The 20,096-nt window shown below is 41.0% G+C and overlaps 1 protein-coding gene across 1 annotated transcript in view; it reads left to right on the forward strand.

Annotated features, from left to right (window-relative positions):
- The window catches only part of LOC144085406 (serine/threonine-protein kinase OSR1-like), a 42,180-nt gene that overhangs the window by 15,547 nt on the left and 6,537 nt on the right, over nt 1-20,096 (forward strand). Inside the window, exons 5-15 of the mRNA XM_077614642.1 lie at nt 182-237; nt 3,249-3,358; nt 3,450-3,551; nt 11,479-11,612; nt 11,706-11,754; nt 11,833-11,898; nt 11,981-12,103; nt 15,348-15,383; nt 15,659-15,814; nt 15,873-15,978; nt 16,045-16,113. Of these exons, the coding sequence (XP_077470768.1) occupies nt 182-237; nt 3,249-3,358; nt 3,450-3,551; nt 11,479-11,612; nt 11,706-11,754; nt 11,833-11,898; nt 11,981-12,103; nt 15,348-15,383; nt 15,659-15,814; nt 15,873-15,978; nt 16,045-16,113 (1,007 nt within the window). The remainder of the gene's footprint in view (nt 1-181; nt 238-3,248; nt 3,359-3,449; nt 3,552-11,478; nt 11,613-11,705; nt 11,755-11,832; nt 11,899-11,980; nt 12,104-15,347; nt 15,384-15,658; nt 15,815-15,872; nt 15,979-16,044; nt 16,114-20,096) is intronic.

Here is a 20,096-nt window from a genome sequence, read left to right on the forward strand (position 1 = left end):
GGCTCATATAGGGTGCATATATGACAAAAAACAGAAACTGATACACCTTAAACTCCTGCCATCAAGAATGCATTTTGTGTTGCTGTCCTGCTCCTGCAGTCCATTGAATTTTTTTTAAACTTACACGCATATGATTAGTACTTTTTTATCACAATGGTTGATATATTTTCTTCGCCAACAGTGATCTAAAGGCTGGAAATATTCTTCTTGGAGATGATGGCTCAGTTCAAATTGCTGGTACAGTATTGTTCCTTTCTTCAAATCAAGAAATAATGATTTGTATACATTGTTATCCTGACATTCTTGCATTGCAAATCTTTATATTTCCCATGCATTTTCGTTTACAGTGTTATGAAAAGATTTGGGCACCCCTGACAATTTGCATCACTTATTTATAATTCATTAAGTGGTTGGATTAGATAATTTGTTGAGTAACATTTCAAAATTAAAAGTTTCAGACTAACAGAAAGATTTGCAATTTGACTCAAAACTGAATTTCACTGGAACAAAAATGTGTTGTTGTCCCTGCCTTGTCATTTTGTTGGTTTGAATACATTTAACTTCTTAGTACTGGTTTTATAGGAAATGAAAATTTGCACCTGCGCTTATTAAAACTTCAGACTGTCCTGGACGTCTTCCGCTGCAAAGCGGAGTAAGACCCAGAGAGCGGGAAGCAAAAGGAAAAACGGAGTGCTGGTGCACAAAAGAAAAGACACATAAAAAGGTTTCAGATAGTCAAACCAATTTTAGTATGACACAAAGACAACCCAAGGAAATAGAAAATGCAGTTTCTAAATGATTTTATTTACCAAGGCAGAAAAAAATTACAAACCTGTCTGGCCCTATGTGAAATAGTAATTGCCCCCTGAACCTAATAACATTAGGTGTGTGTGTGTGTGCGTGCGTGCGTGCGTGCGTTAAATATGCAAAAACCACACAAATCAGGAACCGGGCAATACTTTTTCATGGCACTTTAGGACTGAGTAAAACTATGGTTTAATAGAAAGCTACAAAAAGCTATTTATGACATATTAGCTGCCAGATTCCACTATGAGCAACATGTCGAAAAAACAACCACAAACACAATTCTTAAGGCAAGAAGTAGCAGGCAAAGAAAAATGTTGGCTATGCCAAGGCGCAGGATGGTAAAAATGGTCAAAGACAACGCACAGATCATCATCAACCACATTTTTACCGCAGATGGTGTCACTGTGCATCACTCAATAATTCACAGAATTTTACTTGAGGAGAAGCTCTACAGAGAGTTAACAAACAGACAAACTGCAAACAGACTCACTTAAAGTTTGCAAAAGCACTTTTGGAGAACCCAACTTCATACCTGCCAACCTATATGTTTTTCCTGTATTTTATACGTTTTTTTTGATCATTTTAAATTGTGTACGCCTATAACAACTTAAGTGCACCCTATGTGAGCAAATATGTGCCACATTGTATTTGTACGCTTTATTATCTATATCTATACTTTTATATAAATGGATCTTTGTCTGTGTGTGTGTGTGTGTGTGTGTGTTTGTTTGTATCTGTTCTTTCCCTATGGACTCAGAAACGGCTGAACCGATTTTCATGAAAATTCACACAGTTATACTTGAGGCGTCTGCGAGTGTTTTAGGCTCTTGTGTCAAAGCACGCTCGATAAGTAAAGAAAATTGATAATCAATAAAATCGGGTTTTCAAAAACTTTGTCCGATTTGCACCAAATTCGACACACGTTTGTTAGATCCCGCCATAAGTGTTAATCCGGAGTTTCAAGAACATGGGTCTCTGAACAGCAAAGATCTAAACTTATTAATAAATGCATCTTTGCCTGTGTGCGTGTGCATATCTGTCTGTGGGTGTATCTGTTCGTTCCCTATGCACTCTAAAACGGCTAAGCCAATTTTCAGTTCGATCCCTATGGACTCTGAAACGGCTGAATCGATGTTCATGAAAATTCACACAGTTATACTATAGGCGTCTGGGAGTGTCATAGGCTACGTTTTGTGTCAAAGCACCCCCGAAAAGTATTGAAAATCGATGATCGAAAAAATCGTTAATAAAAAAATTGTCCGATTCACATCAAATTCGACACGCGTTAATAAACTCCCATCTTAAGTGTTAATCCGGAGTTTCAAGAACATGGGTCTCTTAACAGCAAATATAATTTAAAATAAAATAAAATACCAAACCCATTATTTATTGCGGCCTGACGCTATAAGAAGTTCTAACATCCCCCAATACCTCCTAGCGCCAAATGTTTACCCGTCTTTGACACAGTTCTTCTCCATTCCAACCCTACATGAAAACAATACAAACCCATTATTCGTAAATCGTCTTTACATTAGAACCCTGTTGAAAGGATAAGCATAAGGCTAAAGCATAAAGCTGCTTTGAAATGGCTCCAAGTGACTTTCCTGACTTGTTCAAGTCAAGGATTCACTTTTTCAGATCCATGCTGAGCTCCTTTGACTTTCCCATTGTAGCGTTTGTGGGCGTTTGCATCCAATAAGCCCTATTTAAATGGCCTCAGAGAAGTCACCAGCTGTAGTCACTCATAATCACTCACAAGACGTTAAGAGGCCATGATATGAAGCTCATTTCACTGACACAACTTTCTAAGTCACCAAAATTGCTAATTCGTGTTGCTGTATGTATATTTTTGACCCAGCAGATTTGATCACTTTTTCTGTTAACCCATAATAAAGTCATAAAATGGCTTTTGTGACAAAGAAGTATATGTTCCAATCACTCTATCAGAGAAAAATCAGATATATAACTGGAAACTCAAGAGAACCATGACATTATGTTCTTCACAAGTGTATGTAAACTTTTGACCACAACTATATCATACAAGCATAATTAAATTTAAATTTCACCATGAAGTGCACCCATTAATGATTAAAAAATCAACGTAAGTACGTAGTCAACATAATAAGTAATCAAGATAAGTAGTCAAGATAAGTAGTCAAGATAAGTAGTCAACAGTATTTCAGTTTTCTTAACAAGTAAATATGAAAAACATGCTTTTTTGGTGTTTTTTTTTGAAATATTTACATACAATGAAATTTGAAAGAAGCAATCATGACTGCTATATTTAACATTGTGTTTTTAGAAAGAATATACATAAATAACTTTTTCTCAGTATAAATTTTCCTACTGGTGAGAAAATCAGACATTGAATTATTTTGGGGGACAATTTTTGACCATGAATCTTTTCTCTGCCCTTCTTTTTCTTACATCCTCATGGCCAGATTTTGGTGTGAGTGCTTTTCTAGCAGCAGGTGGGGATATGACAAGAAACAAGGTTCGGAAAACGTTTGTGGGGACGCCATGCTGGATGGCCCCTGAAGTCATGGAGCAGGTGGGATATGGTTTTGATAGACTGATGGCATCCTTTGAATTGGATTTTACTGATTTTAATTTTTATGTTTTTATTCCGCTTATTTAAACAGGTCCGTGGCTATGACTTTAAAGCTGACATTTGGAGCTTTGGAATCACTGCCATTGAGTTAGCCACAGGTGCTGCACCATATCACAAATATCCACCAATGAAGGTAATTTTTTTAAACATTTTGTGGCATGTTTGATGCTTCTAATCAAACTGCAGTGAAACCTATAGCACAGGGGTCTCGAACTCAATTTACCTGGGGGCCGCTAGAGGCCGAGTCTGGGTGAGACTGGGCCACATCAGGATTTCCACAAGAAAAGCACTGATAAAACATTCCAACGTTATCAAATATCTTTATTTTTTAACAAAAAATAATGAATTAAATAAATTAACTTAAAGATGAATAAAAAATAAATCAATCAGTAATACAAAACCAAATAATACTAATGAGCATACAGTAGATATACACTGGCTGGCTAAGTAGAGAAAATGAATTATTTTTATTCCGTTTCAAATGTCTGTATTAACAGCTCTTTAACCTTTAGCTTTCTGAACTTGAATGGAACATTGAACATGAAATATTCTGAACACGGCTTCTCTTGCCTACTCCTTGCTGCTAGAGACCTGGCAGCGCTTCTTCTCACATAGTCACATTTGGCTTGAGGGAGGAAGCAGTGGAGACCCTCAGTAGAGCTTGAAGATGCTCATCAGTAAGTCTGGACCTGTACTTGGACTTATTGAAGTTCAAGGTGGAGAAGAGCTTCTCACACAAGTATGTGCTCCCAAAAAGGCACATGGTCCGCTTGAACCTTCGGGAAAGTTCAGGGAAGCTGGGGGTCAACTCTCTCAAAAATTGCCCAAGCTTGTCTGCTTCTCCACTCACCTCCCTGAACTTGGCTTTGAGTGCAGAGTTGCACTGCAGGTCAATGAGCTCCATTTGAAGCTCAGGAGGGGCATCTTGCACATCAAAGCTGAAGGGGTCCGCAAAAATTTGATATCAACAAGAAAAGCCAAGTCCATGAGCCATTTGGGATCACTTAGCACAGGATCAATCAACTCACAAACGGCGTAGCTAGCTTTGACTGCTGCATTACTGTCTTTGGTAGCCTTCTTGAAGAGATCCTGTTGCCTCAGAAGACGTGTTTTAAGACTGGCAACCTGGTTGGCTCTCTCATCTCCCTGGTATTTTTCGTACTCCTCAGCATGTCTCGTAGTACAATTACGTTTCAAATTGTATTCCTTGTGCACCGCAACTTTTTCAGTGTAAATGAGACACGTCGGGGTGCCCCTGTGTTCAACAAAGAAATATTGCACTCCCCACTTTTCTTGAAACTGTCTGTGCTCATCACCGACCTTTCTCTTCACGGCAGGCTTTGAAACAGACATCTCTGGGGCTCTGTAATATGTTTTTCCACTTGGAATGAGTCTCGGGTTGATCTTTCACATTCAGTCGCGCGGGTTTGTGGCGCATGTGCACTTTCGCTCTCCGTTTCAATCGCGGAGATGGCTACAGACACTGACACAGGCTGGATCACGGATCATAGCGCCTCATTCAGTTCTATGCTGAGAGCAGCGGAGGAGTGTGCGCGCCGAGCGGAGTAATCGGCCTCACGGCTTCTCCTCCGCCCAGCTGATTGGAGGAATGAATGAGTGAGTGAGCGAGGCACTGGACAGCACGGCCGATGTCCCGCCCTCCAGAGCCGTATACCTCACCGTGATTGGTTCATTCAGCTCCGAACCAAAGTTCCCTCTAATTTTTTGTTGGTCTGAGCAGAAAGACAACCTCCCTGAGCGCACTGAGTACCAGTGTGAGCGACATCATCGGTACTCGGATGATTCGCCTAAAGACGTTTCGCCGACGGACGTTTGACAGACGGGCAGGTCGCCGAATGGACGTTCCACCGAACGTTCATTCGGCCGAACGGAGGTTTCGCCGAAACGGGATTCGAACGCTCGCCCCGCCGGATCGTGTGTGTACAAGTTTTTCAACCTCGGCCCGCGGGCCATATACGGCCCGTTAGGATTTTTAATCCGGCCCGCCGCCGGTGTTGTCCAAATTATAGTAAAAATCAATGTTCGTCTACCATCAATGGCAGTCCGGGAATAAGCACTCTTGGGCAGGCAGATGTAGCAGAACCGAGCCGTAAAATGACAGCAATCGGGTCAAATCCATCCTAAAACAGCATTTAATGATTAAATACAAATACTGGATGATATCGCGATGGAGGCAAAAAAACGTCTATAGACGTCCATTCGCTCAAAATGCTCTCAAATTCGGTCAAATCCAGCTGAAAACAGCGTTTAATGATTAAATACAAATACTAGTATTTGTATTTAATCATTAAACTAACAAATACTAGTACGACCTGTCCGTCTGTCAAACGTCCGTCGGCGAAACGTCTTTAGGCGAATCATCCGGTCACGACATCATCATTGCTCGCTATCGGCACACCAGTATCACACCTGCCAAAAGCAGGTGCATGTCAATGTTCCCTCTAATTTTTCATGTAAACCATGCTGTAAAACAAGAAAAACATGAGTGGACAGAGCTACTGCCACTGGCTGCCACTTAAACGGCGCCATCATGGGGAAAGGGGTAAAAAAAAAAAAAATAAAATAAAAAAAAAAAATAAAAAAAAATCGATCTTTCATATTAAGACGGGGGCCGCAAATTATCGTCCCGAGGGCCGCAGTTGGCCCGCGGGCCGCAAGTTTGAGACCCCTGCTATAGCAGGATCTTAAAAAGTTTTAACGTTCCTGAGAAGTCACATTAAAATGAATAATTTTATCCATTGGGTGAAAATAGTTTTTTTTTCCTATGCTGATAAATTTGAATGATTAATTATTTTTTTTTTTTTAAGAGTACATGAAATAAGGCTTTAAAAATGGCTTATCCTGTCTGTTCTAATGTAACAAGCTTTGCCGGGCCCCCCTGCTTGTTTAGAACCAAAAGACAATTGTTGCACTATTAAAAAAAATTCTCTGATGAAAAATGGGTATTTAACAAATAAAAGATTGAGTTTACACACTTAAAGAAGGTAAGGAAATGCAATCACTTGCCTATTATGATCCGACAGTCGTGTCTGGCCACCATAATAAAACATGAATGGTAAGTTGATTGGACACTAAATTGCCCCTAGCTATGGGTGTGTGTGTATGGTTGTCCCTCTCTTTGTGCCCTGCGATTGGCTGGCCACCAATTAAGGGTGTCCCCCGCCTCTGGCCTGGAGTCAGCTGGGATAGGGTCCAGCACCCTCGTGACCTTGTTATTTTTGGTAAAACATTGTAAACCAAAGTGAAAATATGACAAAAATAAAAACTCACAATAGTGGTGCTGATGCGTAGTTCATGCAACTAACTTTAAGCGAAAATGTCTAAGAGGAAGCACTCCAGTGTGGTTTCCAGGTGCACACACAAACGCATCCATATGTCACGCTTCATAAGGATTTTAAAATAGATCGAGCGTGATTTGTGGATGGGTGGGAAAAAAAAACTGTTCCGGGGAGCACGTAGAAACTCGCTGGCAGAAATTCTTCCGAAAATGACGTTTGTAAATGACGTACCTTAAAACTAAATTGGGTCAATGCAGCCAACAGCATCGTGTCTCGCTGAGTCTTCCCGTAACGACAGGGGGAAAAGTGTTTCGGGGAGCACCGAGAAACTCGCTGGCGGAATTTCTTCCGAAAATGACGTTTGTAAATGACGTGGAAAGGCGTCCGACGTTACGACCATTTCGTTTCCATGACCGTTTCTGGCCAACATAAAATATTTCAACTCTACGTTGCACGGTCTGGACAAACGTAGCGAGAGAATCTTAACATACACACACACTCACACCCATAAATCACGCTTTATAAGGATTTTATAGATTAAATACTGGCACTTGCTACTTCCGATGCTAATGATATTGCTGTAGAGACATCGTGTGTTGGCAGCTTAGTTAGCATATCAGCAGAGATAACTTTAAACGGAACCAAATTACAGTAGTTGTACCTATGGGTAGGTGCATGGTAGAAGCCGACAGAGGCATATGAAGTACACTGTACTCTGTGCAAGAAAACTTTAAAACTTTGGATATAATGGCATTAGAACACTATTGCAATTCAGAAAAGGACAAGGCGGTCATAAAATGCCTGCAGTTAACGGCATCAGTCAGCCACTATTGCTCAGTAGCCGAAGCATCAAGGTCTAGGATTACCCAGCAAAGAGCTCTGAATAAATTCAAATACTTTTCAACGAATTCCAGGCCTCCAGTTTTCCTTCTTATCTTTTGTACTTTGCCAGTATTAATGTTAAATTTGTGTCAAATTGTATTCATTATGGTCTTCAAAAAGTCTTGAATTTGGCTTGTTGAAACCTGTTTAAAGTCCAACACACCTTTGTCTGGGAGGTTGGTTAAACAGTGATTAATTTCTTCCATCAGTTTGGATCACCACCTTTGCTCATTGTGCAAATCGGCTGATACCAGTTTAATGAAGTCCAACTTGTAATGATTAAAATTACTGCGAAATATGACACTTGGCAGACTTCATCCACTATGTGGGGATGAATGTGTGCAAACCGGGTTGGTCAGACAAAATTTACTGAACCCATTCTTGTGTTCTTTCCCTCTCTGTTTAGTGGTGCAACCTGCTGAGTGTTGTTAAAGTAAATTATTGGAGAGGGAGAGGGGGTGGAGAGGGAGAGTGGAAGGAAGAGGAAGAGCGGGAGAGGGAGGGAGAGGTGGAGGAAGAGGAAGAGAGAGAAAGGGGGAGGAAGAGAGGGAGAGAGATAGAGGGGGAGGAAAAGAGGGAGAGGGAGAGAGATAGAGGGGGAGGAAGAGAGGGGGAGAGAGGGAGAGAGATAGAGGGGGAGGAAGAGAGGGAGAGAGATAGAGGGGGAGGAAAAGATGGAGAGGTAGAGAGATAGAGGGGGAGGAAAAGATGGAGAGGGAGAGAGATAGAGGGGTAGAAAGAGAGATAGGGGGGAGGAAGAGAGGGAGAGGGAGAGAGAGAGGGGTAGAAAGAGAGAGAGGAGGGTAGAAAGAGAGATAGAGGGGGAGGGAGAGAGGGAGAAAGAGAGATAGAGCGGTAGAAAGAGAGAGGGGGAGGAAGAGAGATAGAGGGGAGGAAGAGAAGGAGAGGGAGAGCGCTAGAGGGGGAGGAAGAGAGGGAGAGGGAGGGAGAGGGAGGGAGAGAGAGGGGGAGGAAGAGAAGGAGCGGGAGAGAGATAGAGGGGGAAGAAGAGAGGGAGAGGAAGAGAGAGACAGGGAAGGGGAGGAGGAGGGAGGGAGACAGAGGGGGAAGCAGAGAGGGGGAGTGTGAGAGAGAGTGAGAGACCGAGAGAGACCTGACAGATGGCAACAGGATTGTAACATAACATAAACTTTAAATTGATCGTATTTACTTATGCCCGCGCATATAAGCCGCACTCTTAAAATTGCCTTAAAATTGTTGAATTTTACAATTTCTCGCGTATAAGCCGCCCCCTGATTCACAATTTTCACCTCCATATTCATGGTTTTAATAGGGAGTAAAAATGTCAATTTGAAGGGAAAATCTTAAGAAAAATCACGAGGGATTTCTGAGATGCTGTACGAATCATCTCATCTCATCTTCCTCCGCTTATCCGAAGTTGGGTCGTGGGGGCAGCAGCTTCAGCAATGAAGTCAAGACTTTCTTCTGTCCAGCCACTTCGTCCAGCTCTTCCGGGAGTATTCTAAGGCGATCCCGGGCCAACCGGGAGACTTAGTCTCCCCAGCGTGTCTGAGGTCGGCCCCGTGGCCTCCTCCCGGTGGAACGTCCCCGGAACACCTCCCAATGGAGGCGTCCAGGGGGCATCCTGATCAGATGCCCGAGCCAACTCATCTGGCTCCTCTCGATCTGGAGGAGCAGCGGCTCTACTCTGAGCCCCTCCTGGATTCCCAAGCTTCTCACCTTATCTCAAAGGGAGAGTGCAGACATCCTGCGGAGGAAACTAATTTCAGCCGCTTGCATCCGGAATCTTGTTCTTTCGGGTTCGACCCACATCTCGTGACCATAGATGAGGGTGGGAATGTAGATCGACTGGTAAATAGAGAGCCTCGGCTTTTGGCTCAGCTCCTTCAACACGACGCACCGGTGCAGAGTCCACATCACTGCAGACGCTGCCCCGATCCGCCTGTTGATCTCCCGCTCCTTTCGTTCCTCACTCGTGAACAAGACCCCAAGCTACTTAAATTCCTCCACCTGGGGAAGGACCTGATCCCTGACCCAGAGAGGACATGACCCCTTTTTCCGACTGTGGACCATGGTCTCAGATTTTGAGGCGCTCATTCTCATTCCAAGCGCTTCCCTACTCGTTTGCAAATCGTTCCAGCGAGAGTTGAATATCACGGCCTGATGAAGCCAACAAAACTACATCATTGCAAAAAGCAGGGATGCAATACTGAGGCCACCAAACCGAACCCCCTCAACGCCACGGCGGATTCCAACCCTCACCGTAAACGACAGACTTACTGACGGACCAGACTCTGACACCGTCATAAAGGGACCGGACCCCGCGTAACAGGGTTTCCGGAACCCCATTCTCCCGGAGTACCCCCCCACAAGACTGCCCGGGGGACACGGTCGAGTGAGTTTTTTTCTTGAATTTCATTCATAGATGTCAAAATAAATTTCATTTACCGTTTTATCTGTTTATCTTCTCTATTTTGAAATAAATGACCGTATCGGCCGCATTGTCTTGTCATGTCGTCATGATGTCATGTCGTCATGATGTCATGTCGTCATGACGTCATGATGTCATGATGTCATGGCGTCATGGCGTCATGGCGTCATGACGTCATGACGTCATGACGTTATGGTATTATGGCGTTATTAACTTGCGGTTTTGAATTTTTATACGCCTTGATTCAGTCTTTTTTTTTGTCCGACAAAAGCGGCTTATATGCGAGTAAATACAGTAATTTAATTAAACTTAAATTACGATACACACTTAAATGGATGTAACTTTCTTGTGCTATAACCAAGGCAAAGGTGTTAATGTATTCCACCACGGCTTTCGAGTCGGAACTTGCTGCTTCCCCGTGCCTCACAACCGAGTGTATCCCAGTTCTTTTTTTTAAATTAGCAAACCAACCACGACTCGCTTTGAAGGGTTCAGCTGGTGTCTTTTTCAGATGCTTGCTTTGCTTTCAAGTCCATGTAGATTCCACTGGCTTTTTCGCAGATTAGAGACCCAGTCATGCTATCTCCCGCTAACTGTTCATCTTTAAACCATATTTAACGAAGGCTCTCCATCTCGTTATGAATGTCACTGCGCACCTTGGAAATTATGGTTAGCCCTTCATTGCACTAGCTTGGTTTGGATCCATTGTTTTTCCCTTAATTTTGCACTGATTAATGCAAAAAATGCAACCTGTCCGGCCGGTGCTCATAGATATCTTTAGTCTTGATTTAAACCCCCTAAAGAACATGTGGACAATGCTGAAGAAACAAGTCTATGTCAGCAATCTACCAACAAATTTAACGGATCTGAATCAATTTTGCCAAGAGAGTTCAAAGACTCAACCAGAATCTTACTACCAAAGATTGCCAGCAAAAGCGGCTAATTTAAGTAAAATGGCAAAGGGACATGTAACCAAATATTAGCATTGCTGTATGTATACTTTTGACCCAGATCATTTGGTCACATTTTCAGTTTACCTATAATAAAGTTATAAAAGAATCTAACTTTATGATTGTTTTTTTGTAACAAAAAACTATCTGTTCCATTCATTCTTTCAGAGAAAAAAACTGATTTGTAGAAATAACTGGAAACTCAAGACAGCCATGACACTATGTTCTTTACAAATGTATGTAAACGTTGACCACCATTGTATGGCATAACTGTCAAGCCGGGCTGTAGCTGGAATGCATCTCGTTGTGCAAAGAACAGTATACAAAGTATGTATATGTATGTATGTACAATGACAATAACGCTTTCTATTCAACAAGGGTCCCTACAAAATTAAATAGCTGAATAACAACTACTTAGATGAAATGGGAGTCATCAACATAAAGGATAAGATGCTTATTTGCATCTGCCCAGTCAACTCAGTTTGATTTTAGAAGCTGATAGTTGAATGTGCGTAGGTGCTGATGCTGACTTTGCAGAACGACCCACCCTGTTTAGAGACAGGCATTGCAGACAAGGAGATGGTCAAGAAATATGGCAAATCCTTCAGAAAGATGATTACCCTGTGTTTACAGAAGGACCCAGAAAAAAGGTCTGTTAAGTATTCATTTCTTAATAGTGGCCTATTTTTGTATTTATTTTTCTTTTGATTCTCCTTTTTTCCCCCCTACTTTGATCCATATAGGCCAACTGCTGCTGAGTTACTTAAACACAAATTCTTCACAAAAGCTAAGGCAAGCGTCTTTATTAGATTGTGATATACAATTTTGTACTTGTGTATGTAATATCTATGCACATTTTCCTCGTTTTAGAATAATGACTACCTGCAGGAAAAGCTACTACATAAAGGTCCATCAATAACAGATCGGTCTAAAAAGGTGTGCCAACCGGAAATGCATTACATCTCGTGTTCCATTGAAACGACAAGCATTAACCAGCAGTAACTGAAATCATTTTAAGGTGAGACGTGTTCCAGGTTCCAGTGGCCGCCTCCACAAGACAGAGGATGGTGGTTGGGAGTGGAGTGACGATGAGCTGGATGAGGAGAGTGAGGAAGGGAAAGCTGCAGTGGCTGCTCTGCGGGTAAGAGGTGTTTAACAGTGTCTCACAAGTGCAGATCATAATGTTGTGACAACCAGGCACTTTTTTTTCGTGTGAGCGAAGATCAGGTGTGCCGCGGGAAGTTACCTGCCACAAAGTTATACATTCTAATATTACATGACTAAAATTCAAGTCATTTTGTTGCTTATTTTTCGTGCAATGTGAACCAGAAGTACCGTATTTTCTCGCATATTGACCACCGTACCCATAAAATTGCCTTAAAATCGTTGAGTTTTACAATTTCTCTTGTATAAGATGCCGCCGGATATACAATTTTCACCTCCATATTCATGATTTTAATAGGAAGTACTTGGTTTAATAGGAAGTACAAATGTGTTACTTTGAAGGGAAATGGCATGTGGTAGTATAGTGGTACCTCTATATACGAGCACCTCTACATACGAGCATTTTGAGATACGAGAAAAATTGCGAGCAAATAATTATCTCTAGATACGAGAAAAAATTCGAGATGCGAGAAAGCCAGGTGGCCAAGACATGAGAGGCTGTTTATCATTGTAGCGCACTGTCTTTTTTGCCGCATCTCTTTCGTGTATAACAGATATCTACGAGCACTGGGCGGAGCTTGCATTTTCCCGTGTTTTTCCCTCGTTAGTCAATGCATAATACAAAGTGAACAACAATGGATCCAAAGCAAACAGGTGGAATGAAGAGTTGTGCAAAGAAAAGGCGAACTTTGACAATCAACATTAAGCACGAAATAATTGAAAAATATGAGAGTGGGGTACGTGTCACAGAGCTTGCTCGTTGTCATGGATGATATCGTGTCACTTGGAAATTCCTAGGGGCTGGAGGTTAACGAGGCAGATGTGAATGATCTAATCGCCGAGCACCACGAAGAACTGATGACACAGGACTTAATCGAGCTCCAGGAGAGTGAACATTTGGAGGTGTTGCGGGAACTCCGTAGTGAGGAGTAGGCGGAAGAAGGGGGCCGCCTGGCTACAAAGGATATCAAAGACATGCTAGCGAAGTGGCAAGAGTTTTCTGATTTTGTAGAAAAGAGGCACCCTGACAAGCTGGCAAGTGGTCGCGTGTTATCGTATTGTGAGGACAGTTGTGCGCGTCATTTTCAAAATTATTTGAAGGGAAGGCAAAAACTAACAACCCTTGATGCGTTCCTTTTAAAAACTCCCACTGAACATTCGGGTGGAGTCAACCCGGAGAACAAAGGTAAAACAAATTAAAACAATTTCAGAATTAGAATTCAGTTTTGTGTAAAGTTACATTAAACATACTTTTGAGTGTATCTATATATTAATCCAAGTTCATTTAAATTTGTTTGTTCTGTTATGAGTGCGTTGCCATGGAAAGTCTCCCCCCCTTCTCTCTGTCCCTCTCTCTCTCTCTACCCTCCGCGAAATCCGTCTAATTTTAGTTCTATTAAACACATTTTATTACTATTAAACCACTAGTTATGTGTTAATTTGTTAATAGATGGCGAATTAGAAGAAATAAAACATTTTTTCCAATCCAATATCCTGTTTTTGGTTTTTTTCGGAGGGTTGGAACGAATTAATTTGTTTTTAGGTCATTTCAATGGGAAACGTTCATTTGAGTTACGAGAATATCGACATACGAGCTCAGTCCCGGAATGAATTAAGCTCGTATGCAGAGGTACCACTGTACTGAGATACTCTATGAATCGAAAGGGTGTTCCCTGCACGTGCACGAATTCAAAAAAGAAGTCAGGTGAGCAGTACAACCAGAAAGTGTGTCCGTAGCAGTCTAGTTTTCACCAAGTCTCTGGGTGCAATAACAGCATGAGATACACATTATGCAGGTAACAAGGCTGATATTTTAATGATCGACCGCAAGACCTTCGATCAGCCTTAACATCTATTGGGATGTGATGACATGGTAAACATTACGAACACGTATCAAGGCTACTTGCATCTGGCCAGTCAGGGCACATTTAACTAGGGTAAGATGGCGGCGCCCTGAGCGAGTAATGGCAGGCACAAGTCAGTTTTTTCGCGTTTTATGCAAGATACGTTTTTTTTTCTTGAATTGCATTCATAGACGTCAAAATACATTTTTAGCGTTTTTTCTGTTTATCTTTTCTCTATTTTGAAATAAATGACCGTATCGGCCGCATTGTCTTGCGTTATGGTGTTTCATCTTTGTCACCTTGCAGTTTTGTGCATGTAAAGTCTAAATCGTGCGCATATAAACTGTACCCTTGATTCAGTCATCATTTTTTTTAGTTACAAATATGGCGTATATGTGAGAAAATACGGTAGTTTGGTTTCATGGACATTATCCTTTGGTGATGTAAAGTCTATAACCTCAGCACTGCTTTTCTCGTGAAATTAAGCGATTGAAGTCATCTTAGGAGAAAGCCACATAATTCCGAGAATAAAATCAGTACACTACTTGTTTTTGTATCGCGTGAACCAGAAGTGTTTTGGTGTCCGTGCACATAAAGGTCGGTGTCAAAAAGGAAACAATTAAATATTTTCTTTGTTGTTTGATTCTTGTTGAGATTCATTTGATGAGAATGCTTTATATTTAAATGTAGGTGACAGAGTTTTAAATGATATTTTCAGCTGATGGTGTGGATTGGGAATTTTACTATGCAAAAATCGTGGTGCAGTTCAAAAATGGTTGGGAAATGCTGATTTATTGTGTCACACTGGAAATATAACACACTTGTAGTCCTGAGCGTCTGCTATGTCTGCTACAACATCTCCAGTAAAGATTTTTTTGTTTGTATTGAATATACATTGGTCACATGGATATTTATGAAAAATACGGCGTTAGACTGAAGCCGCGAAGTGGCGAGGGATGACAGTATTGACATTACATTTATTCAGCTGCCAAAAACACTGGTTGTCATGCCCCCGACCAGGGAAAACTACACGTGCATCCTGGTTTCCCTCTGACAATACGTTATCCCTATTAACACTATAACCCGAACTATAGTTCCATAGAGGAATAGTTCTGAAAAATACGAGTGAGCATTTGGTTCTGATGAATCTATGGGAGTTATGTTCCGTCTAAAAATCCACAAATGAGTGAAGTCACAAATGCTGAATCGTGGATAGGCATGGGTCGACTGTACTACCTGTCTTTTCTGCGGTGACGTAATTAATCCTTTTTTTTTGGAGTATGGGAATCTTTAAGTTCTATTGCTTTGAATTAAAATTGGGTGAATTGGACAATTGCATGTTTTTAATCCTGTCAATCTGTCGTGTCCATTCCACAGTCACCTAGAGTGAGGGATGGGTCTCAAACTACAGAGGTGAGTTTATTTGTGGTGGACATTATCAGTAGATGTTGATTTCTTACAATTCCTTGAATAAGTGATCTGCATGAATATCTCAGTTGTGTGTCATTCCTTCGTCCCACAACTTTTTGAATTTAATTTTTTTTTTTTTAATTTAATTTTGTTTTATTTTTGTTAGATTAGTTCTTATAACATCTCATCTTAAATATTAATAATTCATTCATTTTTAATACTCTTCTCCACTCAGGAGATGCAACAAACATAATTTTAATGTTTGTCATACCGCCTAGATTTTCCCACCACCAGCTGGGTCCAGTCAACACCTACAGCCGCCATGCACTGTCAATGCGAATGTTACTTCTGTTGGGCAAAGTGGCGAAGAAGTTTCACCACAGGTTCCTACTCCTGCTCAAAGAGCAAGCCCCTCACATGGACCCTCCACCAAGGTAATGGTGATGTTACAAAGCCTTTCATTCTATCTATATAGTCTCCTTTCTGTTGTAGGATCCCTTTGTTTCTGATGCTAGCGTCCCCATTAGTCTCGTGCTGAGGCTCAGGAATCCAAAGAAGGAACTCAATGACATCAGATTTGAGTTCATGTCTGGCAGAGGTATTGTGCATCCTCTAATTTAAATCCCTGGTTATTCTGTCCCCTAATGCTTCTCCATGTCATCAGATTCTGCTGATGGAGTCTCTCAGGAATTGGTTTCAGCGGGCCTCGTTGATGGAAGAGATTTAGTCATTGGTAAGTAGCATTCTCTTTTTATCTAAAAACTTGATGAAAAATGCTAATACAGTGGTACCTCTACTTATGAAATTAATTTGTTCCAGAAGTGGTTTTGTAACTTGGAAGTTGATCCACATTTTATAGTAATTTGTTCCAACTGTATATATTATATTATATATTAGGTATACAGATGCTGTCCTACTTACGAACGAGTTACGTTCCGAGCGATTGTTCGTAAGGTTAATTTGTTCGTAAGTTGCTTCAGTGCTATATTTTGTATTATAATTTGTTTAAGGCCTATATAAGTATATTGAAGGTTTATATAAGTAAGTTTAAGGCTCTTATAAGTAACACACAGTATGTACATGTACGTAATAAGATAAATAAAATGAAGTTTAACTTACTTTTGGAAGATGTACTCGATGCTTAAGGAGATGGAGGAAGAGGAGGATTTTATATCATGAGAGGGTCTTCGTCGTCGCTGGAATGGGTTTCAAAAGTTACTTCCTCCTCCGTAACTTCAATGTAGGAAGAAGTTGAGGGTCGAGGAGAAGAAGATGAGGGTTAATGAGTATCTTCCTTGGAGGATTTACTAGAAACTGGCCGAAAGAAGCGATCTAACGACAATTGCACAGTTTTCTTCTTTTTTTTCATCATAAATGATGAGGTAGCACTGTATGGCATAATTCAATTGATATGCAACCTTTGTGCAACGTTAAATATTTGGGTCTTGCTGCTCGAAGAGTGCGAGGGCTTTATCTATGAGCGAATTTCTTCATGGAGACAGGCGTTTCTTCCTCCTCCTCGTCCTCGACACGTTGCGGAGCCTCCTCCCTCTCACAGCGCCAAGCGTCGGTATTAGCGACGGAAAGAAGCACTACTCGGAAAAAGGCGCGCAATACAAAATCTAACTTACGAACTTACAGCATCTCTTTCCGAACATTTTTCGACATATGCCATATTCGCAGACATGTTCGTATGTACCGTTGTTCGCAACTCGAATGTTCGTAAGTAGGGGAGCGTCTGTATACAATACTACCCCCGAAAAAGCATTTGAAATGATAAAACTATGCAATTTAATATGAAATAATTTTGAAACACAAAAAAGAGAAAAAATGTGATTAAGATTAAAATTAATAAAATGTGCAAAGATATTTTCCATAGAAGTGGGTGGGCAAGGCAAATGTTTGGCAGCTGACTAAACATACGTACATACAAACACGCAACTTACCACATTTTCTCGCATATTAGCTGCCTCCGCGTACAGGCCGTACCCTTAAAATTGCCTTAAAATCATTGAATTTTATAATTTCTCTCGTACAAGACGCCCCTTGAGTCACAATTTTCACCTCCATATTCATGGTTTTAATAGGGAAGTACAAATGTGTTACTTTGAAGGGGAAATCTTACATCGCACGTGGTATTTCTGAGATACTGTATGAATCGTCTGCTGAATTGCACATTCCTAAAGGGTGTTGCCTGCACGTAAACAGATTTTAAAAAGACGTCACGTGAGCAGTACAACCAGGAAGTGTGTCCGTAGCCGTCTAGGGTGTCATCCCTAGGTAAGATGGTGGCGCCCTGAGCGAGCAATAGCAGGCACAAGTAGGTGAGTTTTTTCCCGTTTAATGCAAGAGACGTTTTTTTTCTTGAATTTCATTGATAGATGTCAAGATAAATTTTGTTAAGCGTTTTATCTGTTTATCTTTTCTCTATTTTAAAATAAATAGGCCGTTTTCGCGTTTCATCCTTGTCACCTAATTTGTTAGAATGTAAGTCGTACCCTCGATTCAGTCATTTTTTTTTGCGACAAATACGTCGTATACTCGAGAAAATATTTTACGTTTGGTGAAATATTAATGCAATGACGATTGCCTTTGAAGGCCTTTCATCAACATTTGTAAGCTCATTATTATAAGCAAAAAAAAGATGTATTAAGCACACACAAAAAACAAGTTTAGAGCTCCATGACGAACGAAGGTTGAAGGCACACGTATTGGGAACTCATCGCCGGCTGGAATGGCTGCGCCATAGTCCCAGAAAAAGTGCCAGAAAAAAAGGCTTGTGGTCGCGCTCATACTCCACGTGATTTCGCTTCATGGAGAAGCAGCCCCAACAAGGTGATGTGAGGCCAGTGGCCAATGGGAAGGTTACTATATCACAAGATAGATATAAAAGACAGGATGCTACAAGAGGATGTTAAATTTTTTCAGGTTTCATAATTTGGAATTTCTCTCATATCCTGAGACAGTTTTTACATCAGGGACTTTCGTAACCTGAATATTTTGGATGTAGAGACATTCGTAAGTAGAGGTACAACTGTATTCCTAATTTCTACTTTATTCCTGAAATGCATGTGCTAGTTTTTCATATTTTGTCGAAAAATATGGGATAGTTCATTAAAATATTGATAACCTATAGGTGATGGAAGTACTCTTTTAGGATAAGGAATAGCATACTAATTTAGTGTTCTTACCTGTGGAGTGGCATAAAGGTAACCCCCTTCTCTGAATTTGTTGCACAATATAGAGAATGTAAGATGACATGCAATGGGGCAAATAAGTATTTAGTCAACCACCAATTGTGCAAGTTCTCCTACTTGAAAAGATTAGAGAGGCCTGTAATTGTCAACATGGGTAAACCTCAACCATGAGAGACAGAATGTGGGGAAAAAAATTGAAAATCACATTGTTTGATTTTTAAAGAATTTATTTCCAAATTAGAGTGGAAAATAAGTATTTGGTCACCTACAAACAAGCAAGATTTCTGGCTGTCAAAGAGGTCTAACCTCTTCTAACGAGGTCTCCACTCGTTACCTGAATTAATGTCTGTTTTAACTCATTATCTCTATGAAAGACACCTGTCCACAACGTCAGTCTCTCACACTCCAAACTCCACTATGGCCAAGACTAAAGAGCTGTCGATGGACACCAGAGACAAAATTGTAGACCTGCACCAGGCTGGGAAGACTGAATCTGCAATAGGTAAAACGCTTGGTGTAAAGAAATCAACTGTGGGAGCAATTATTAGAAAATGGAAGACATACAAGACCACTGATAATCTCCCTCGATCTGGGGCTCCATGCAAGATCTCACCCTGTGGCGTCAAAATAATAACAAGAACGGTGAGCAAAAATCCCAGAACCTCACGGGGGGACCTAGTGAATGACCTACAGAGAGCTGGGATCACAGGCTACTATCAGTAACACAATGCGCTGCCAGGGACTCAAATCCTGCACTGCCTGACATGTCCCCCTGCTGAAGCCAGTACACATCCAGGCCCGTCTGTGGTTCGCTAGAGAGCATTTGGATCATCCAGAAGAGGAATGGGAGAATGTGTTATGGTCAGATGAAACCAAAATAGAACTCTTTGGTAGAAACGCAGGTTCTCATGTTTGGAGGAGAAAGAATACTGAATTGCATCCGAAGAACACCATACCCACTGTGAAGAATAGAGGAGATCTGCATGAAGGAATGGGCCAAAATACTAGCAACAGTGTGTGAAAAGCTTGTGAAGAGTTACAGAAAATGTTTGGCCTCCGTTATTGCCAACAAAGGGTACATAACAAAGTATTGAGATGAACTTTTGGTATTGACCATATACCTATTGTAGGTAAAGTCCGTGTTGCCCAACGACAGCCCCAAAACATCACTGCTCTAGAGGAGATCTGCATGAAGCAATGCGGCAAAATACTAGCTACAGTGTGTGAACCACTTGTGAAGTTACAGAAAACGTTTGGGTTTCAGATATTAAGATAAATATGACACAAAAGGTCAGAGTTTCTGTTTTTATTTTGTGGTTAATAATTGAAGATTAAAAAAAACAGCAAAAGTTGACCTTTTCTTTTAACCCACCCAATTTTCATCTGAGGAAAAGGAATGGGACAGATATTTCTGTCGTATACATTTTTGGGACAAAATTTGACTTTAACAAATAAAGTGCTAAAATGGAATAATCAGCTAAATGAATAGAAAATGTTGAAGAGTGCTTTCCATAGCCGA

This window comes from Stigmatopora argus, chromosome 12, assembly GCF_051989625.1.
Source record: "Stigmatopora argus isolate UIUO_Sarg chromosome 12, RoL_Sarg_1.0, whole genome shotgun sequence".
NCBI classification, from domain to species: Eukaryota; Metazoa; Chordata; class Actinopteri; order Syngnathiformes; family Syngnathidae; genus Stigmatopora; species Stigmatopora argus.